This window comes from Carya illinoinensis, chromosome 9, assembly GCF_018687715.1.
Source record: "Carya illinoinensis cultivar Pawnee chromosome 9, C.illinoinensisPawnee_v1, whole genome shotgun sequence".
Classification (NCBI taxonomy): Eukaryota; Viridiplantae; Streptophyta; class Magnoliopsida; order Fagales; family Juglandaceae; genus Carya; species Carya illinoinensis.
The window spans coordinates 44,440,013-44,460,165 of NC_056760.1; the positions used below are offsets into that span (position 1 = coordinate 44,440,013).

At 42.7% G+C, this 20,153-nt stretch overlaps 1 protein-coding gene across 1 annotated transcript; it reads right to left on the reverse strand.

Annotated features, from left to right (window-relative positions):
• Positions 1 to 397: 397 nt before the first annotated feature.
• LOC122275674 (serine/threonine-protein phosphatase PP1-like) lies at positions 398 to 2,954 on the reverse strand. The gene is made up of 3 exons (XM_043084828.1): positions 2,397 to 2,954; positions 1,065 to 1,624; positions 398 to 977 (listed from the first exon to the last, which is right to left on the reverse strand). Exons 1-3 carry the CDS (start codon positions 2,563 to 2,565, stop codon positions 801 to 803), a joined length of 906 nt encoding a protein of 301 aa, XP_042940762.1. The 5' UTR covers positions 2,566 to 2,954; the 3' UTR covers positions 398 to 800.
• Positions 2,955 to 20,153: the final 17,199 nt, after the last annotated feature.

The window sequence follows — 20,153 nt, forward strand, 5'->3', positions numbered from 1 at the left end:
GAGAAACTATACAAAAAAATTATATAAAAATAAATTTATAAATTGATTTAATTTTATGAAATTTATTATATCTATTTTATAATAAAAAAATAATTTTATAATATGATATATCACATTAAATTACATTAATTTATGGTTTACTTTTGTATTAATTTTTGTGACCAAAGTATTTCCCATTTCAATAAAATAAATTCTATAAAATTTGGTAATGCCCTGCCCCTCCCAAAAAAAAACAAAAACTTCATAAGTTTCACCTCAACTTTAACTTCCTAGTTTCATCCCTGGAAATGAACATGTTACTACGGTATTACATACCACGAGATTCACATGTTATATTTATCTATCTCATAATTAACAAAAAATAAATGCTTAGAATAGATCATTAAAGATGATCTAGTCCATTTGAAACCACTAAGGTTCATTGGGTTTTCAAAGAAATGAGAAACATAATTACACAGACATTTTATTCCCCTCTACCATAATAAATGATTATTAATAAAATTATAGCAACATCCTTTTTAAAATTTAAAAAAAAAAAAATGTGACGTATATGATATATATACATACACAACTGCCTTATTGCTCCCTCGGTTACACGAATATTCTTAAATTATCAAAGAAAATGGAAGATTTTAAAGAATCTTTACAAACAAATGTGAGGCTGGTAAAGCACAGCAAAGTCTTGAATCTAATAGACAACTACCAACAAGAATACATTTCTTCCACAGGCTGTCCTGACTCCTCCCCTCTCTAATGCACCACTCTTTCTCCAGTTGCGGCAGTACTAGACATATTATTTATTATTCGAGATGTGCTGTTTTCCCCCTCCACGGTTTGAGAATCTGAAAGGAACAGAGCAAGTTCGCATCCACACTCATGAGGGCACCCGCATTATTAAATTCTCCGCAATAGTTTGGTGCCGAGAATATGGTAACTAGCTGCCTGTCTGCGAAGAACTCATAACCATCTTCAACTACCTGTCAACCATTTTCCAATAAACAAGCAACTTTTAGGCAAAGATGGTTGAGAGAAAAGAGAAGTGAAGCAAAATAACAAAGACAGACCTGGTGGGCACGGCATATGAGATCGAGATCATGTTTCTTCAAGAACTCAGCCACCTTGTCCGCTCCAAAAGTATAGGAAACACCCCTATCATTCTCACCCCACCCTCTGATGTCTCTGTCGGGATCTGCCCATAGGAGGTCACATAAGAGTCCCTGGTCTGGCACATCAACTGGCCTTTCTATAGCTCTGATTTGATCCAACCTCTCCATTTCGGGCGAAAGGCCACCGTGCATGCATAGGATTTTGTCATCAATCACTGCAGCTACTGGCAAACAGTTGAAGCATTCTGTAAATATCTTCCAGAGACGGACGCTGAAGCGACGCTTGCACTCATCATAGAAACCATAGATTCGGTTGATAGATGCACATTCATGGTTTCCCCGAAGGAGAAATAAGTTATCCGGATACTTAATCTTGTAACCAAGCAGAAGGCATATAGTCTCTATACTTTGTTTTCCTCTATCCACGTAGTCTCCAAGGAACAGGTAGTTTGAATCTGGTGGAAAACCGCCATACTCAAACAATCGTAAGAGGTCTGCATACTGACCGTGTATGTCGCCTGCACACCCGATCCATACTCATTGAATAAAGACATACACGCTCATAAAGAAAAAAGACATGCGCGCATGATTGAAAATACCCTAGTTAGATTAGTGAATTAGATACGCCAAATCAAAATAATACCCTTCAACTCCAAAATCCACCCTTCTCATCTGAAATTTTGACTGCATGAAAAGAACTTTTATAAGCTGTATTTGGCCCTACCCAATATTTTTATGATGAATTCGAGAAAATTATTATTGTACGTGAACCTGGCAATTGTGTTATATATAAATATATATATATATATTTTTATATATATATATATATATTGTCTTTATGATAATAGGAGCCTTAAGAGTCCTTTATACAATTATTCTTTAGTAATAAATGCACCATATTAATCAACCACCGGTGTCGCATCTTCTCCAATTTAGACAAATCTAAAGATCATATACTCACAAGTCCTATTATAGAATAATCATGTTTCATGTCATTCACCTTATGGATTTGATTGTATGAACAAATATTTAATGCAATCATATATGCTCTGTAATCTGAACCATCATTATGCGAATTTTATATCTTAAACTGAAGGTGCCACTGAACTGGACAACAGATAAATTCCCGAGAGAAACAAAAGGGAATCTTTTGGCCCTACAGAGAATTGGTAGGATGTTGAACATCACGAACCAAAAATAAAGAAATAAGGAAGGAAATGAAAACAAAAAACAAAAAACAAAAAAAAAAATAAAAATAAAAATAAAAAACAAGAAGAAAAACTGGGATACCACAAACGTTAATGGGAGCCTCTAATTCAAGAAGATTTGGCTGGCTGAGGAAGACATCCTTGGCAGCAATGCAAAGTTGGCGGATTTCAGACTCTGATAGCTGAATCCGTTTGCCTCTGTTCTTCCTTCCTTCCAACAGCCTCTCTATCAGCCCATCCAATCCTTCCATTCCACCCCAAATCCCCACTACCCTCCTTTATCTTCCCCGAGCTAGCCTACTGATCCTTTCCAAACCTTTATTTGTTTTTCGATAAGAAAGCATCAACCGAGAATCCTATATTCTAGTAAAGGATATTCATACTATATGTGAACCAAAATAAAGGCAGAAAAAAAAAAAAAAAAAAAAGAGGAGATAGAAATAAAAAGGAAATAGAAACATATAGAAGAAGCTTAAAATCTGTTGAGGAAAAAAGAGAGAGATTAAACAAAAGAATCGGGGGAGTTGAGATATATGTGGGTTATGATGGTATAAGGTTTTTACATTTGCCAACTATTGTGGGGTGGGGGAAGGAGAATAAGCACTCTCTTCCTCCGATTTACATGGCCGCCTCCACCCACCCACCCACTCACATTTCTTCTCATTCTTTTCTGTATATATTTATTATACATTATAATATATTTTTAAATTTTTATGTGATATTCATCTATAGCACATTATTTCGTATGCATAATAACTGCTTAGAAAAAATAAAAACATGTATAATAATTATGCCAGCGCGGTGATTATACTGGTATGCAGCGTGTACGTGTCAAATGTGACGATTATATTACCAACTATACCTATAAAGATCAGAATTCACTATATCAGGTTCCCTTTGTTATAAATTACTTTATATACATACATACGTATATATATACACACACAAGCAATCAATGATCTTTCGGTTTCGCCTTTGCTCTCAGGCGACTGTTTAACCAAGAACCACCCTTCCTTGAAGCCTGCCAGCTTTTTTGTTGACCGTAGGAATAGTACGTGGTCCCTTGTACACAACAAACACCAATCATGCTTAATGCCGATGGTGGCGACAATCTTTTAGGTATTCTAAAAAGAAGTATGTTTATATTTGAGAATTCTTGATGGCATGGATCCTAAACACCCTGTAGGGTGTGAAATTCTTAACACCAATAAAGAGTGACGATGTTTCACGCTTACGAGGTGTTCTAGACTTATACTTAGCTACCGCCTTTAACTCACAAAACTTTTGCTGATCCCAAACTTATAATTTACAACCCCACGGGTAATCCACTTATCTTGAATAACGATTACTTCAAAACTCGCGTTCTTTTTAACCCTTCCCCATGAATGAACCTGGTCTGATTTATAGAAACTCCAACAGCCCAACAATACATTTATAGGTGATCGACAACCAAACAATAAAATGATCAAAAGATCCATAAGGTGATGTGGGAGGGGTATTTCCCACCCGGCCTCATCACAATTGGGCTTAAGCCCGACGTTGGGCATCCAAGTCCTCAAAAGTCGCATCAGAGAATGAGGGGTATGGAATGCAGGAAACTATACATAGGAGATTGATGGGACCCGCCGACTCTAACGTCCACTGTTACATCTAGCTTTAAAGATGCGTTGGTAGAATAAACCGAAGATGCAGACAACCCTTCATTCTCTGATAGAGAGGACCATAAGTGACCGCGTCGTTCATCCACTATTGGGACTCGCCCTAGGAGCCATGCAAAATTAAAAGTGCAATGCCAAAAGCCACGCCGCATTGAAGGCCCTAACCCTAGCCACCAAGTTGCATGAAATGCTTAAGCTAAGACGAACACGGACGAGATGGCTTGACCCTGACACTAGGAACAAAATGTTCCTTGGGGATTTAGCATAAAAGTTCCCCACTCAGGTACAAAGGACTCTATCTAAACTCTAAATACCAAAGCTATTACAACACGCACGAGGAGACTAACTTAGGCATCGAAAGCTTCCCAGACGAACCCGAGCCCACTTTCTTCTTTTTGTTTACATGTGAAGATCCTAGCCTGAGTTGCTAGAACCTTGCCTAGGTGTTCAAAACACGATGTTAACAGTGACATCTTCTATGATATCTTTTCTATAGACATAACGTGTTCTTTGTATGCCGGTGACAACCTGTTCTCAGAAAACTCAAGGACCAGAAGCCTTATCAGAAGACCTAGAAGCACGCCTTGCAAAAATGGAGCAGTTGGTAAAGACGCTGATGGCACAAGTGCAAACACTCCAGAGGGAAAATGAGGCCCTGATAGTAGACACTAAGAAGCTGCCCGAAGACATTGAACCCAGCCATAATAGGAGGACGAGTCACAAGCTGTGGGGGGGATGGGCACCAATGATGAGGACAAAAAGAAGATACAACAAAAACTTTATGACCTAATGGACGAATACGTAGTGATGGCCAAAAAGGTGGGAGCCTTATCCTCGATGGACCAAATGCTCACCGGCATGAACCTGCCTTATAGTGTGGAAGTGATGGCTATGTCGTTACCATCGAAATTCAGGGTTCCCCATATAGACTTGAACGACAAATCCAAGGACCCCTTGGAGCACTTGGACACCTTCAAGGCTCATATGACCCTTCACAGATTCCCTTAGGAGATCGCATGCAGGGCCTTCCCATTGACTCTAAAAGGAGCAATGAGGGCACGGTTCGTATCACTGGCACCAAACTCAATATTTAGCTTCGAGGATCTGGGATGCAACTTCATCACATAGTTTATGGCCAGTAGGAGGAGAAGGCACCCTGCTGCTTATCTCTTAACCATCAAGCAACGAAAGTACAAGAGCTTAAAGGCCTACATGGCTAGATTTAACAAAGAGCACATGACTACTGATGACCAAGATGATAAAATTACTCTTGCTGCCCACTTCGACAGCTTATGGCCTTGAAACCCATTTATGCTTGAGTTAGCTAGAAAGACCCCCACTACGCTACAACAATTCATGGACCAAGCAAGCAAGTTCATAAATACTAAAGATACACTTGGGTATTGACACCACCAAGAAAAACGGAGTTTAAGCAGGCCAAAAAGAAGGCAAGACGTCGGCCCAATCCAAAACTGTAGACAAGGCCAAAGGGTGGGATGATTCTCATCCATTGAGGGGGGCGGGGCACCCGACGTGAGAGAAACATTAACTATAGAGGAGGAGAATAGGCCCACTCCCCAGGAAGTCGACCATCGGGACAGTGGCCGTCGTTATTGCATTTACTACCATTCCATAACTCACAACACTGTAGACTGCAGGTCCCTTAAGGGAGAGGGGAAGAGCAGATTCCTGGCTCCCCAGCACTATGCCAGCCTGCAAAAGGAAAGGAAGTGTAGCCGAGGAAGGTTCTCCTGGCCAAAAAGAAGTGAGAGTCCAAGGAGGCGAGTAGAGTTGGATCCCCTACTAAACTACCCTAGGTCACCACCTTGCGAAATGCCCCATTGGGCAAGATCCAAACCATAGCTGGGGGGTTCAGTAGGGGTAGGTCAACCTCCTCCAGTAGAAAGGTCCATGCCAGGAGGGCACGATTCGATGAGGCCATGTAATTTCAAAGTTGGTAGGAAAAGTCCCCCCACACTGCTTCCACAATGACTAATTTCATAGCGATGAAGGCCCCCACCTTATACAACACTATACTTGGTCAACCCGCACTCAACTTCCTGAGGGTAGTGACATCGGCTTACCACCTAAAGATGAAGTTCAGGACCCCCACGAGAGTGGGCGATAATGTTACGTGCAAGAGCTAAGGCCAACGAAAGGCGGGGTCAATATGATAGAGCCCCGAAACGACAACAGCATCCTACCCACACCCGGGTTCATTGCGAGGGAGGAAGAAGTCCAGGAATGGGCAGGCTTTCTACCAAGTGGAGTTGAATGAGCTGGCTCCATTGGACTCGAACCGCCCCAAGGCCATGATTAGACTTGGCAACAGAATAATGCCCATCATGCGACAAGCTATGATATGAATCCTGATAGAACATCAGGATGTGTTTGCTTAGGACCACAAAGACATGCCCGGGATTGACCTAGACATCATTCAACACCATGTGAACCTCGAGGCCAAGAAAGTCAAGTAGAAATAGAGGATTTTTAGTGTCGAGAAATGTGTTGCCATCATAGAAGAAGTCGATCACCTCATAGTAGCAAGATTCATATGTGGGCACACTACCCAGACTGGCTGTCCAATGTTGGGCTCATGAAGAAGGCCAACGGCAAATGGAGGATGTGTGTTCACTTCACGAACTTGAATAAGGCTTGCCCTAAGGATAATTTCCTTCTTTCCCTAATAGACCTGATAGTGGATTCCACCACGGGATATCACATGCTTAGTTTCATGGATGCCTACTCGGGATATAATCAGATCAGCATAGACCCCAGCAATGAGAAAAAGATATCGTTCATCACATATAGGGGTTTGTACTACTACAAAACCATGCCTTTTGGCTTGAAGAACGCAAAGGCCACCTACCAACGGCTGGTCAACCACATGTTCAAGGAACATATAGGGTGGAGCATGGAAGTTTATGTAGATGAACTACTTATGAAGAGCAAGACCCACCTAGATGACCTATATGAGGCCTTTGCAGTATTAAAGCGATACTGAATGAAACTTAACCCAGCTAAGTGTGCGTTTGATATAGGAATCCGAGAAGTTGTTGGGTTACATGGTCTCAGAAAAGGGAATAGAGGCCAACCAAAAAAAGGTGGAGGCCATATCCATATGGCTCCACCACGAAGCATCAATGATGTACAAAAACTCGTTGGCTGGGTAGCGACTCTTAATAAGTTTGTGTCCAAGTCGATGGACAAGTGCTTGCCATTTTTCAAGGTACTACAGAAGGTAGAGAATAGTAACGATGAATGTGACCGAGCATTCAAGAGCCTTAAGCAGTATTTCGCCAGTTCCCCTATGTTTAGTCAATCTGACCTGGGGAAGTCCTAATCCTATATTTGTCTGTCTCCCAGCATGCAGTCTCCGCACTTTTAGAATTGGACATGAAGGGCTCCTAGAAACCAGTTTACTACACTAGTTATGCTTTCTAAGGCACTGAAGCGAGATATCCTCGTATGGACCAACTCGCATTTGGCCTTGTGATGACCGACTGCTGACTCAGACCATATTTCCAGGCACACCTAATTTGGGTCCTGACTGAAGCCTCTTTGAAGAAAATCTTACAGCGACCAGATGTCTCTGACCAGCTAATGAACTGGGCCATGGAGCTAAGTGAATTCGACATCAAATATGTGCCTAGAAGCTCCATTAAGGGACAGGTACTAGCAAGCTTCATCGTACAGTTTATTGGCTTCTAGGAAGAGGCTCAGAATGCAGCTCTCGAGATGCCCTGGCAAATATTTGTCGATGGCTCATCTTGCCAAGCTTGGGGGGAGGGGGGGGGGGGGAATTGGGGGTGCATATCACAACGGATGCCTAGGAAGAACATAACTACACCACCAGGTTGGCGTTCAAAACTACCAACAATGAAGCAGAATACAAAATGCTATTGGCCAGCTTGGAGGTTGCTAAGTTGTTGGGAGCCAATGAAATAGAAGTAAAAGTAGACTTCGAGAAGTCGTCAACCAAGTCTGGGGGGAGTTCACCATGAAGAGCGAAGAATTGAAAAAATACCTTGTGCTAGTGGGAGACAAGCGCAGCCACTTTAGATACTTTCAAATTCAGCAGATACTAAGAGCCGAGAACCAAGGCTGACAAATTGGCGCGAGTTGCTTATGGGCAGGAGGATTGCCCCTACCTAAGAAGACAGTTGTCAACATAGTAGAGATGCCTGCGATAGGGGTCAAGATCTTGGAGGTGAGGCCAAGGGCTCCAGAATGGGCTACAGACATAATCAAGTACCTCAATGCCAACAAGTTACTTGAGGATAAGTGTGAAGTGAGGAAAATCAAGAATAGGGCAGCTCGCTTCATCCTGACAAATGGCACTCTGTACAAATAGGGTTATTTCGTGCCCCTTCTGAGGTGTGTCTCATTCGAGCAAGCATAGTACATCTTGGCAGAAGTACACAAAGGAGTATGCGGTAACCAATCAAGAAGAAAGGCACAAAGGTGATGAAAGCGGGATACTACTGGCCACACACCCTCAAAGATGCGAAGGAGTTTGTTCAAAAATGTTAGAAGTGCCAAGAGTTCTCCCTAGTACCTCATTACCCACCAGAGGAATTGACATTGATCACATCACCGTAGCCTTTCGTACAATGGGGCATTAAAACTAGTCGGCCTCCTTCCCTTGGGAAAAGGTGGGGTAAAATTTATTGTGGTGACTATGAACTACTTCACTAAGTGGGCTAAAGCTGAGGTCCATGTGACAATAACAACAAGCAAAATTACCCGATTCCTATGGAAGGCGATCATGTGTAGATTCGATGTACCTCGTTTTATCATATTAGACAATGGGAGGCAATTTGACTCAGACCATTACCATGACTGGTGCAAAGATCTAGAAATCAAGTTCAAGTATTCCTCCCCAGGACACCCATAGTCCAATGGGCAAGTCGAGGCGACCAACAAGACTATACTAGAGATCCATAAGAAGAGGGTTGAGGAAAAGAAAGGGACATGTGCGAAAGAACTCCTGGGAGTGATGTGGGAGTACCGAGCCATAGTCAAAACCCCAACTGGTGAAACCCCCTTCACGCTCACCTACAGACATGAGGCGGTAGCACCCGTTGAAGTAGAAATGCCTACCTACAGGATTCAACACTTCGATCAAGACTCCAACAATGTAAAACTGGAGGAGGGGCTTGACTTGTTGGAAGAAAGAAGGTTAGAAAGAGGAAGGACATCGGTCAACAAAAGAAGGGTGAAGCGATGATTCAGCCAAAGAGTCTGGTCGAGATCCTTCAAAGTCAGGGATCTAGCGCTAGGACAAGCGGGGATAACCACCCAGGACGAAGGGAAGCTGGGACCAAGGTGGGAGGGACCCTATGTGGTCACAACCAACAATCACCCAGGTTCATATAGACTCAAAGATGCACAGGGAAAGGACCTACCACACCCATGGAACGCCGAACACCTGCGGAAGTTCTTTTGTTAAAATTGTACTTGCATTTATTTTAAGAATGTACAAACGATAAATGAAACGATGATTTCTCCCAGGAATATGTCTTACTCAAAGTTTACAAGTGCAAAGGGCGAGTCCAGTCTGACGTACTGCCCGAACCCCCTCTCACCATGAGGGTCAATAAGGTGAGTCCAATCTAAAGTACTGCTCGACCTCCACAAAGTTTACAAGTACAAAGGGCAAGTCCAGTCTAATGTCTGCTCGACCCCCCTCACACTGGGAGGGTCAATGAGGCGAGTCCATTCTGACATACTACTCAACCTTCGCAAAGTTTACAAGTAAAAAGGGTGGGTCCAGTCTGACGTATTGCTCAACCTCCACAAAGCTAACAAGTGCAAAGGGCAGGTCAAGTCTAATGTCCTGCCTAACCCCCTTCACACCGTGAGGGTCAACGAGATGAGTCCAGTTTAACGTACTGCTCGGCCTCTGCAAAGTTTACAAGTGTAAAGGGTGGGTCCAGTCTAATGTACTGCCCGACCCTAGTGGTCAACACCCTAGCACCGCGAAGGTCAACAAGTTGAATCCAGTCTAATGCATTACTTGACTTCCACAAAGTTACAAGTGCAAATGGCGAGTCCAGTCTAGCATACTGCCTAACTCCCCTCACATTGCGAGGGTCAATTAGGCGAGTCTAGTCTGACGCACTGCTCGACCTCCGCAAAGTTACAAGTGCAAAGGGCAGGTCCAGTCTGACATACAGCTTGACCTCCTCACACTGCAAGGGTCAACGAGGCAAGTCCAGTCTGAATCACAGCACGACCTCCGCAAAGTTTACAATTGCAAAGGGTGGGTCCAATATGTCGTATTGACCCACCCCCTCACACCGTGAGGGTTAACAAGGCGAGTCCAGTTTGACACACTGTTCAGCAAAGTTTACAAGTGCATAAAGGGTGAGTACATTTTAAATTCTGCAAGGCAAGGCCATCAAGTTTGTAAATCCTACAAGTGGCTTGAGAACATAAACATCAAGCTCACGAGTTTACAAAGTCTCAAGTTCACAAGTCTTGAGAACTACTCAACTTTTCTAACACTTTGTTATCTCACGTCTAAGGTTCTTTATGATGGTTAATCCGATTTGTTTACATGACAATAACAAAGATAATAAGAATGTGAAACAAGAAGAGGCTAAAATGTCATTAACATACATGGTGCATGAAGCGCGAACAAGTACATAGTGCAAAAAGAGCGAATATATACAAAGAAAAAAAAACATCTATGGTACAGAAGAGCTACAAACTCAACTGGTGGGATCATCCAGAAAGGCATCTGGCATCCATTTAGGGCATATGGAGGTTCCATGCTCCAATGCCTGCAGGTCTGGTGGAAGAGTCACCAGATCAAGAGACCTTAAGTCACTTGACGGATTCTTTAGCACATGATCTTGCATCCTCTTCAAGCCCTATATATAGCTATATGATCAGGCCTTATCCCGGACGAGCGACGCCTACTTCAGTTGGGTGTCCAGATGGGGGATCGAGCCATTCAAATCATCCACTTCGCTTTGCAACTCGTGGACAATGACCTAGTTGGTGGTGAGTCGGCATTCTTCATTGACCAGCTTGGTAGCAGCCTCGTCCACCCAGGTCTTTTTGGAGCCAGTTGTACGACCGGATTGCAGAATTGCATTCCTCCAACTCCACCATCCTGATGTCTAGCAACTTATACAGATTGGTCTGTGCCTCGCACTAAAGCATAGTTTTGAGCCTGTTCTGCTTGGCCTCCTCTCATGAATTGGCAAGATTAGCTTTAAGCATGGCCTTCTGCCAACAAAGCTTAGCCATCCTTTTTCTCCTCTGTCGATGGACTAACTCTGCCTTGACAAGGGCTCCTCCAATTTCTCCTTCTCTTCCCTCTCACACCTAGCGTGGTGCATGGCACATGGCCACACTCACCATAGATCAGAGCGCCAGGTTCTCTTCTTCCAAAGCTCCCCGTCGTCTACTATCAGTTGCTTTGCTGCCTGTTGAGAAAGCAAAACAAAGTTAGAATGCTTGAAGTGAATCTAGGGAAATGAAAATGAAGACAGCACGATGGCATGTACCCCAGATAAGAGGTCTCTGAGTGACCTAGCCATCTCCCATATGGAGTCCTCTCACGTCCTCCTTGACCCCGATTGACTGGGAAGTGGAGGGAAACCTGAGATGAGATTTGCCTGCTCTTCAAGAAGGGAATAGGCCTCGTCACCGCACCTAGGTTCCAACATTGGCTCGTTGGACTGGTCTATGCCCTTCACGGACTCCGACTCCTCATGAGTATGCACCCACCCTATACCTTTGCTGGCAAGAGGTTTACTCCCTCCTAAACTTAACACTACTACCTCAACCTCAGGGGGGTGCGTGAGACCTCAATAACCTCCATTAGCTGCTCCCCAACCTCCAACTCAAGCACAATGGTCGGGTCCTCCCCGGTCTCCCTTGATGTCATTCTGGCCTTAGTCTCTAGCAGGGCAGGTGGGACTTTATTAGTCCCAATCACAACCATCTTGGCCTTGAGTCTGGGTGAGATGGTAAACTCTTCCAAGCTTTTAGCCAGCTCCATCTCAGTCCTCACCCTCTGCCTCCCTTTAGTCTTCCTCTTCGATTGCCGCAATCCGAGACTCAATCTCTGGGAAAGCTCCTATCGAGGTGGCCTCATGCTCAAAAGAGTATTGTAGACTCAGGAATATATACCCTCCCCTCGCCAAGATCCTAGCCCCTATCCTCCTAGCCGACCCTCCCTTGTTCCACAATGACTAGGAACCTCTCAACGCCCTCTTTAACTGCCTTTAAGGAGGAAACATTTTCGATGTTAACATAGGGCGAGGAGACACAAACTTTGGACTCCTATTCAAGAGAGCTCTATAGAAGCGAAGCAAAAGCCTCTCTTGGGCTTGTTTAAAGGTCTTGATCACCCTCACATCACCCGCTTGGATGAGTGATGGCATAACTGGAGGGGCCTACGAGGGAACCGTGGTCAAAGGGACCACGTCCTGAGGGACTTGAGCCATCTCAAGGGCCATTGGAACTTCTTAAACTACCTTAGTGGCCCCCGCCTTGCTCAGCAGGGTAGAAAGCGACGTGGCCTTACGAGTAAAAGTTGGCGGGATGGAAGCAGTAACCTTTGGTACAGGCGTGGAAAGGTTTGGAAGGCAAACTAAGATAGGGAAGAAGGGTTGTTTGATGGTAGTTAGTAGAGTGGATTCGAAACTACATACTGCTAGCTCCTCTCCTCGGCGTTTCTTCCCTTTCCCCTCTGGGGGTGAGCTTGGGAGTCACTAGTGATCTTGACGAGCTGTGGCTCACATTTAGACAGTATGATCATCATAGCGAGTGCACCGAGGGCGCTAAGTATAGCCTTATGTTGGCCTCGGTCAGCAAAGACTTAGAGTGAACGTCGTTCAAGTATGCCTTGGCCTAAGCTCACACGATCTCCAACAAGGTCAACTCTGCGGCAATCACCTTTGGCTTTACTTCTTTGTCCGTGGGCACGACCCCTTATATAGCTCACACAGGATACTCCCTAAGTATGGTCTGCCAAGCGGGGAACTCTCATTCCTTTGCTGACAAGAAAAAGAACCACCAATTCCACTCTTTGATCCATTGGTATTGCGACTCCAAGCAAACCACTGCCTACTCGTGGTGAGACTGGAAGCTGTAGGTTTTCCACTTGTGCTTTAGAATGTTGTGCGCCAATATGAACTCACACGCGATGAGGTCTAGATGCTCAAGATCGACCTCCTCCAATGCCCTACTCCAAAGAATGCAACAACACAACAAGATCCTTCGTGCTTTAAGGTGAAGCTATACAGGGGCAAGGCTGAGGAATTCCAGAACCTCATGGACCAGTCTACAAAAAGGGCGCCACAGCCCGTTGGTGAACATACCATGGTATAATGCCATCTTTGTAACATGACCCTCGAAATCCACAGCCCCTTTATAGGTCCCGGGAACCTCCAGGGCGACGGTAACAAGGAGAACATAGGAGTCTTTCAAATACCACAAAGTTGCAGAGGACACCTTCGACCTCCAGTTGACACCCTCGAATGAATGAGACGCATCACGAGCTAGCAACGGGTCATCATCACTAGAGCAATGCACAATAGGGTCAGAAGTATTCTTGGCAACCATCAAGACAGGAGAGAGGGCTGGTTAGACTTAAAAGAGAAGGATAGCAAGAAATGAGGAAGAAGGAAAGCAAGAAAAGAATAGGCAAATAGACCAAAAATTGGGGGCCTTAAATAGCACCCCCCCAACCCCGCGGGTGATGGTTGAACTAACCCAGGCAACGTGCAAGACACATGCAACGTGGACAGACGAAGATCTGATGTGCACACAGCATGAAGCAACATGGGAGAAGAATCGTCTCTCAATTCTCCCATGCAAGAAGAACCCGATGGGCTCAATCGAGTGCATGCAAAATATGTCTAGAAAGTACTGTAAAAAAAATAAAAATAAAAAAAGTTGAAAAAGGGGAAGACAATGATGAAATTCTTGCCGAACCAGTTCAGCAAGAATTAGCAAGGTAACTAGGAGGGAATTTCCTACCTGACCTCATCACAATTGGGCCTAAACCCAATGCTAGGTGTCCAGTGTTGGTCTCATTATCCCGAGGCCCTAGATTCATCCAAAGGGCCCAAGTCCTCAAAAGTTGCACTGGAGAAAGAGAGATATGGAATGTGGGAAACCATCCATAGGGGACGGATGGAACCCGTCAGAGTCTCATTATCCTGAGGCCCCAAATTCGTCCAAAGGGTCCAAGTCCTCAAAAGTTGCATTGGAGAAAGAGAGATATGGAACGCAAGAAACCATCCATAGGGGACAGATGGGACCCACCAACTCTGACGTCTCCTGTTACATCTAGCTTTAAAGACTTACATCGGTACAATAAATGAAAGATGTGGACAACCCTTCATTCTCTGACAGAGGGGACCTGAAGTGACCGCACTATTCACCCATAGCCAGGACGCACCTTGGGAGTCACACAACATTAAAAGCGTCATGCCAAAAGCCACATCACATTAAAGGTCCTGACCCTAGTCGCCTAGTCACATTAAATGCTTAAGCTAACACGAACACGAGCGAGAGAGCTTGACACTGACACCAAGAACAAAACGTTTTTTGGAGTTAAAAGCTCCCCACCCAAGTACAAAGGACTCTCTCTAAACTCTAAATACCGAAACTATCACAATACTCACGAGGAGACTAATTTAGGCCTCGAAGGCTCCCCAGAAGACCCAAAGCCCACTTTCGTCTTTGTGTTTGCAGGTGAATATCCTGGCCTGAGTTGCTAGAAGCTTGCCTAGGCATATAAAAACACAACGTTAATAGTCTGTAAAGACAAGAAATATTTCATTTGAAAGAAAGCTCAATGTCTCACAATGAGTTTTTCTATCTTAATGAAGAATGTTTAGATTTCTAAAAAATATGCACAAATCCCTTAAAAATTCGTGCACCATAAAGCTTAAATAGTTAAGATTAAACTAAGTTAAATTTCTATTGTATAAGCATAATTCATTTCAAGTTGTAAAAATCTTAATAACCTTTTTATTAACGTCGTGTTTCGCACAACTTTGGGCCAGGCTCTGGCAATTTGGGTCTTCGATCTTGGATCTGCACACATAGAGAAAACACAAAGAATTAAGGGCCTTGGTAGAGGTGGGGGAGTCTTCGATGCCTAAGTTAGTATCACCTCAATAGTTTATGCGAGTGAATAAAGAGTTTAGAGAGAGTTTTTCATACCTGGGGATTGGCTTTTATACTAGGGTTTTGGAGGTCAATTGCCCATACCTCTTGTCAGGGGATATATCCCTTTAACAATTCCTCTAGTTAGATTTCTTTAATGCGGTGTGACTTATAGGGTGATTCAATTAATGCGGCGTGGCTCCCTATCCCTTCTATCCTGCAGGTGTGCTCCATCAGGCTCCTGCTCCTTTACCTGTTAGAAGATCAAGGGATCTCCACATTTTCCGCCCGCCTTCTTGTACAGTGTTATCTGAGGCTATGTGTCGTAAGGGAATGCCGAGGTGATGTGTCTTATTCTTCCTTACATTTTGGGGACTTCTCCTATGATTATAGCCATAGACCTCTACTTCAAGGTCGGGGAACTCTAATAGATTAAAAGGCCACCCAGCCGGGCCAAGTTCCCAATATTTGGGCTTGTCTTCTGGCCTTGGCCTTAGGGGAAAAATCCACTTACACTTTTAATGCCAACAAGATTGCCTTCTTCAATGTATATATATACATATTCCAATTTAAACTATGTTTTACCTAATACATTTAAAATTCAATTAAATTAAATTTTATTATAAATATATGTCAACATATTAATTTTTTATTTACGATACCTCATGCACTAGAACCTTAGAGCAATCTCAATGTCTTCTCTATTTTGCTATTTTATGTAAAATAAATTACAGTATGTCAAAGTAAAGGTTTCCATTCAATTATATAAAAAAAATGTAAAAGGTTGCTACTACTCAGTCCCATAATTTTGTCCCTTAAAATTTATCACTAATGTAATTGTACCTTTTTTCTCTTTTTCTTTCAAATATTTTTTAAACATTAAAAAAAAAAAAAACAACTTCACTAATAGTCATTTTCTTAATTATTAAAGAAATAACATTTAAATATCCGAGCGGTAATTTTGAAGGACAAAATCATGGGACCATGTATCATTTTTCAATGTAAAATACATATGAGCTAAAGTGCTTCTCTACATTTCTCACATTTACACTTTTATTTAGATAACATGAAAAAGCTAGAATATTATTAAAAAGAAAAATATTCATGTTAAAAATTTTGCAAAACATGATAAAAGAATAAATCATTTACAAAAAATAGGAATGAATGAGTTTTTTCCATCTTTGTTTTCTTTTTACTTTTTTTATTGGACTTCATTGATGTCATTTTGACAATAAAGAGATATTGCATTCACATTAATATGCAAGAAAATAATAAAAATATTATAAATTTGACAATAGTTAAAAAAATGTTTAAAATGAATACTAAAAGAAAAAATAAAGAATATTTAAATAATATAAAAAAAAAACACATAAACCGAGGTATAGTGTATTACAAGTCATAAAAAAAAAATGAATTTTGATAATGGAAAAAGCTCCTAGCCAGTCAGGTGAAAAACTTGACATTATACCAACCAATAAAATTTCAACAAGTATAAGACTGTGATTTATTGTGTCCTAATGCATAGAATCAACCCTCTCTTTTATCTCCACTCTCCTCTACGCACGGTGCACTCTCTCTCCCCTCTCCTTTCCCCCTCTCCACTCTCCACTTTCCCTCTCCTTTCATTATCTTTTATGATTCCCAAATACATTTTGCTAAATCCTTCTTCTTTATTTTCTTTTTGGGTCCATCAAAACAAATTTTGGAACGGACTCAAATCTTTGTTATTTTAAGGTTGATGTTGCACCTCCGGTCTGTCCAAAAATCACACAAGACGATAGAGAGACAATATTTAAGTGGTTCGGCAACTTGCCTACGTCCACTGAAGCGGAAAATCAATATTTTGCAATATTTTTGTACAATTTTACAAACACTCATGAACAACTCTCTATCTCTCTCAAATGGTCTCTGTTCTGGGTTTCCCCAGAACCCAAACTTCGCCCAGCCCTCTGCCTCAATCCCTCACCGCAGTGAGAATGATTTAATCTTCACAAATCGTCTCCTTTTATAGGAAAAACCATGGGGGACAAATAACCACACTTCTTGACCAAGTGAACCTCCAATGGTGAGTGGGTAGGTGAGTGGTTGGTGGATGGGGTGGGTGGCTGTAAATCCACAACCAATTCACACTTGGGCAATTCACACTTGGGGGGTTTTCCAACAATCACCCCCTCCACCCAAGTGTGCCATACTAGGATGGTACAAACGGTTGCATCCTTCAAATGATTGCACTCCTTCATTGGAATGCTTGTCAGCTATGAGAGATCTGCTATCAAATGCATCTGCTGGTACGTCTTCAAATGGATGTCCTAATGCCTCTCCAAATGCATCAACATCGTCTACACCCACGGAGCTTGTAAGGGATTTTCTTTAGAGGAGATTTACAAGTGCTTTACTGCACAATCTCAACTCTCTAGGATTTTTTTTCCTGCTCGAGTCCATGAGTCCTCACTCACGTACACCTTGAGCAAACTGAGCTTCACTCGTGCCATAGCCGAGCAAACAATCTACCTGGTACCTTTACAGCTTTCAAAACCAGGCTCCATAATCCTACAATCACACCAATCTCCAACTTGGAGACTGGTTCTCAACATGCCGAGCTTTATCTCTAGCACAATCCCTTATCATTTATGCAATTTTACAACTCATGTCTTCAAGTCAAAAGACTAACTAAAGTGATGCATAACTTTAGTTTATCACGTACAGTGCCTTTAATCAACACATCTATATATAGGGCAACACATCTCCCACTGCATTGGGAATTAATGGTCTTGCACGGACCTTGACACAAATCAGAGAACCTGTTGCTGAGGTCTCCATCTCTAATCTGGGCGACTGACTCCACATCCTGCTGCTAACATATCCTATCTTCAATCGATGTGCCCATCTTGTGTGCAGTCTCTGCTAACTTCGAGTTGCATAATCTCCACTCTTGCAAGATTTTTTTTCATACCGTAGTTCACTACCTTCATTTAGCAGGATATAGTTTAAGGTAGTAACCACCATGGAGGTCTGATCGTCTTGGCAGTATGTGATCACCAACTTTAGGTGTAGATATCTCTGGAACATCTGACATTTTGTTTCCATCTCTCACACATGTACTTCATGTCGTGGTCTAGGGAGATTTCTTTATATTTAGATGAGGAAAAGTAAAACTGAGTTCCTTTTACTTGCTCATCTAATTCACACGACCATTACCACGAGCCAAGACCAATGAATCATTCGTGACCTTCCATGTCTTTTTGAGAAAACACTGTTGAATGACTGCTGTCTTCAAGCTGTCTTTAACAGGATTGTGCACTGCAAGAAATGCAACGCCATGTATTTCTTCAGTCACCATATTCACAGCATCATTCTCAATTTTCTCCTGATTTTAGCAATCTCTTGTGGCCTGTCTTGCCACAATTTCTAGCAAGTTATCTGTTGTCCAGATCTTGACTTGTCTCTGCCCTTACTATCAACATTCAGGACCAACAACTCGAGATCTTGCCAGAATCACTTCTGCACACCTCCTCATCTAGGATAAGATCTCTTACATTGAGAAACTTCAACTTCAACTTCTTTGCAGAATTACTCATAGCCATTCTCATGACCTCCCAACTTTTTGACCACAACGTCAAATGCTATTGGGCAACACTAGTACCTTTTGCCTTTTCTAAAGTTGAACTGTTTCTTCATCTGCACTTTGTTATTTGCAATTGGCTTTTCAAAGAAAGCCACAATGAGATCCGTTGCAGTTCTCCTCTTAATAACATTATGCTCCATGAGTTGTATTACTGCCAAAACCTGCTGATATAATAAATTAATCAGCATTGTCCAATGATCTGAAGTTTGCTCCTCAAACTTCACGATCCCAACTGGCTTAAATCAAGCCCAAACGAACTAAGTTTGGCAACATTGGACTCCAACTGGCTGACATCAAGCCCCAAAACCAATGAGTCTGGCACGACTCCAACTGGCTGACATCAAGCCCAAAACAAATGAGTCTGGCACGACTCCAACTGGATGCGATCAAGCCCAAAACAAATGAGTCTGGCACGACTCCAACTGGCTGCGATCAAGCCCAAAACAAATGAGTCCATCACGACTCCAACTAGCTACGATCAAGCCCACAACTGATCTTCAACTATGAACGATTCAGATCGAAAGTACCGATGGCGAATCTCAACATTCCCACCGTACCGATGAGTTCGAAATGATCCAAATAGTTTGTTAGCACTATTTGATCATCGTAATTGAACTCCAACTGGTGTGGATCTAGCCCAAAATGATCTACAACACGTGGACAGTTCAGATCGAATGTATCGATGGCGAATCTCAACATTCCCACCGTACGGATGAGTCTGGAATGATCCAAATAGTTTGTCAGCACTATTTGATCATCACAATGGAACTCCAATTGGCGTAGATCTAGCCCAAAATGATCTGCAACACGTGGACGGTTCAGATCAAATGTACCAATGGCGAATATCAACATTCACACCGTACGGATGAGTCTGGAATGATCCAAATAGTTAGAAAGCACTATTTGATCCTCGAAATCGGACTTCGAATAGCTTAGATCTAGCCCAACAAAGATCTAAAAAATAGAAGGTCCAGATCATTAGTACCGATGGTGAATCTCAACATTCCAACCATACGGATGAGTCTGAAATGATCCAAATAGTTAGAAATCACTATTTGATCGTTGAAATCGGACTCCGAATGGCTTAGATCTAGCCCAAAATCGATCTGCAACTTTTAGACGGCTCAAATTAGCTTTCTGCTACAGTAGCACATGGGAGCGCGTGCCTGAGCGTGGGGTCGCGTGGGAGAGTGTATTCCACGCATCTTCTTCCTCCAGACGTGAGTGGGGGCGCGTGGGCGCGTGTTTCCCACTCATCTTCTTCCTCTAACGCGATTTAGGCACGTTTGTGCACTCTCCAACTTCCAGGGCGCGTACGGGCTCCTCCGGCATCCGTTTTTGATGCCGTTTACAGCAACGGATTCGTCTTGATGCGAGGAACATAACTTTGTCATTAAAATTTGATTTTGATCAACTT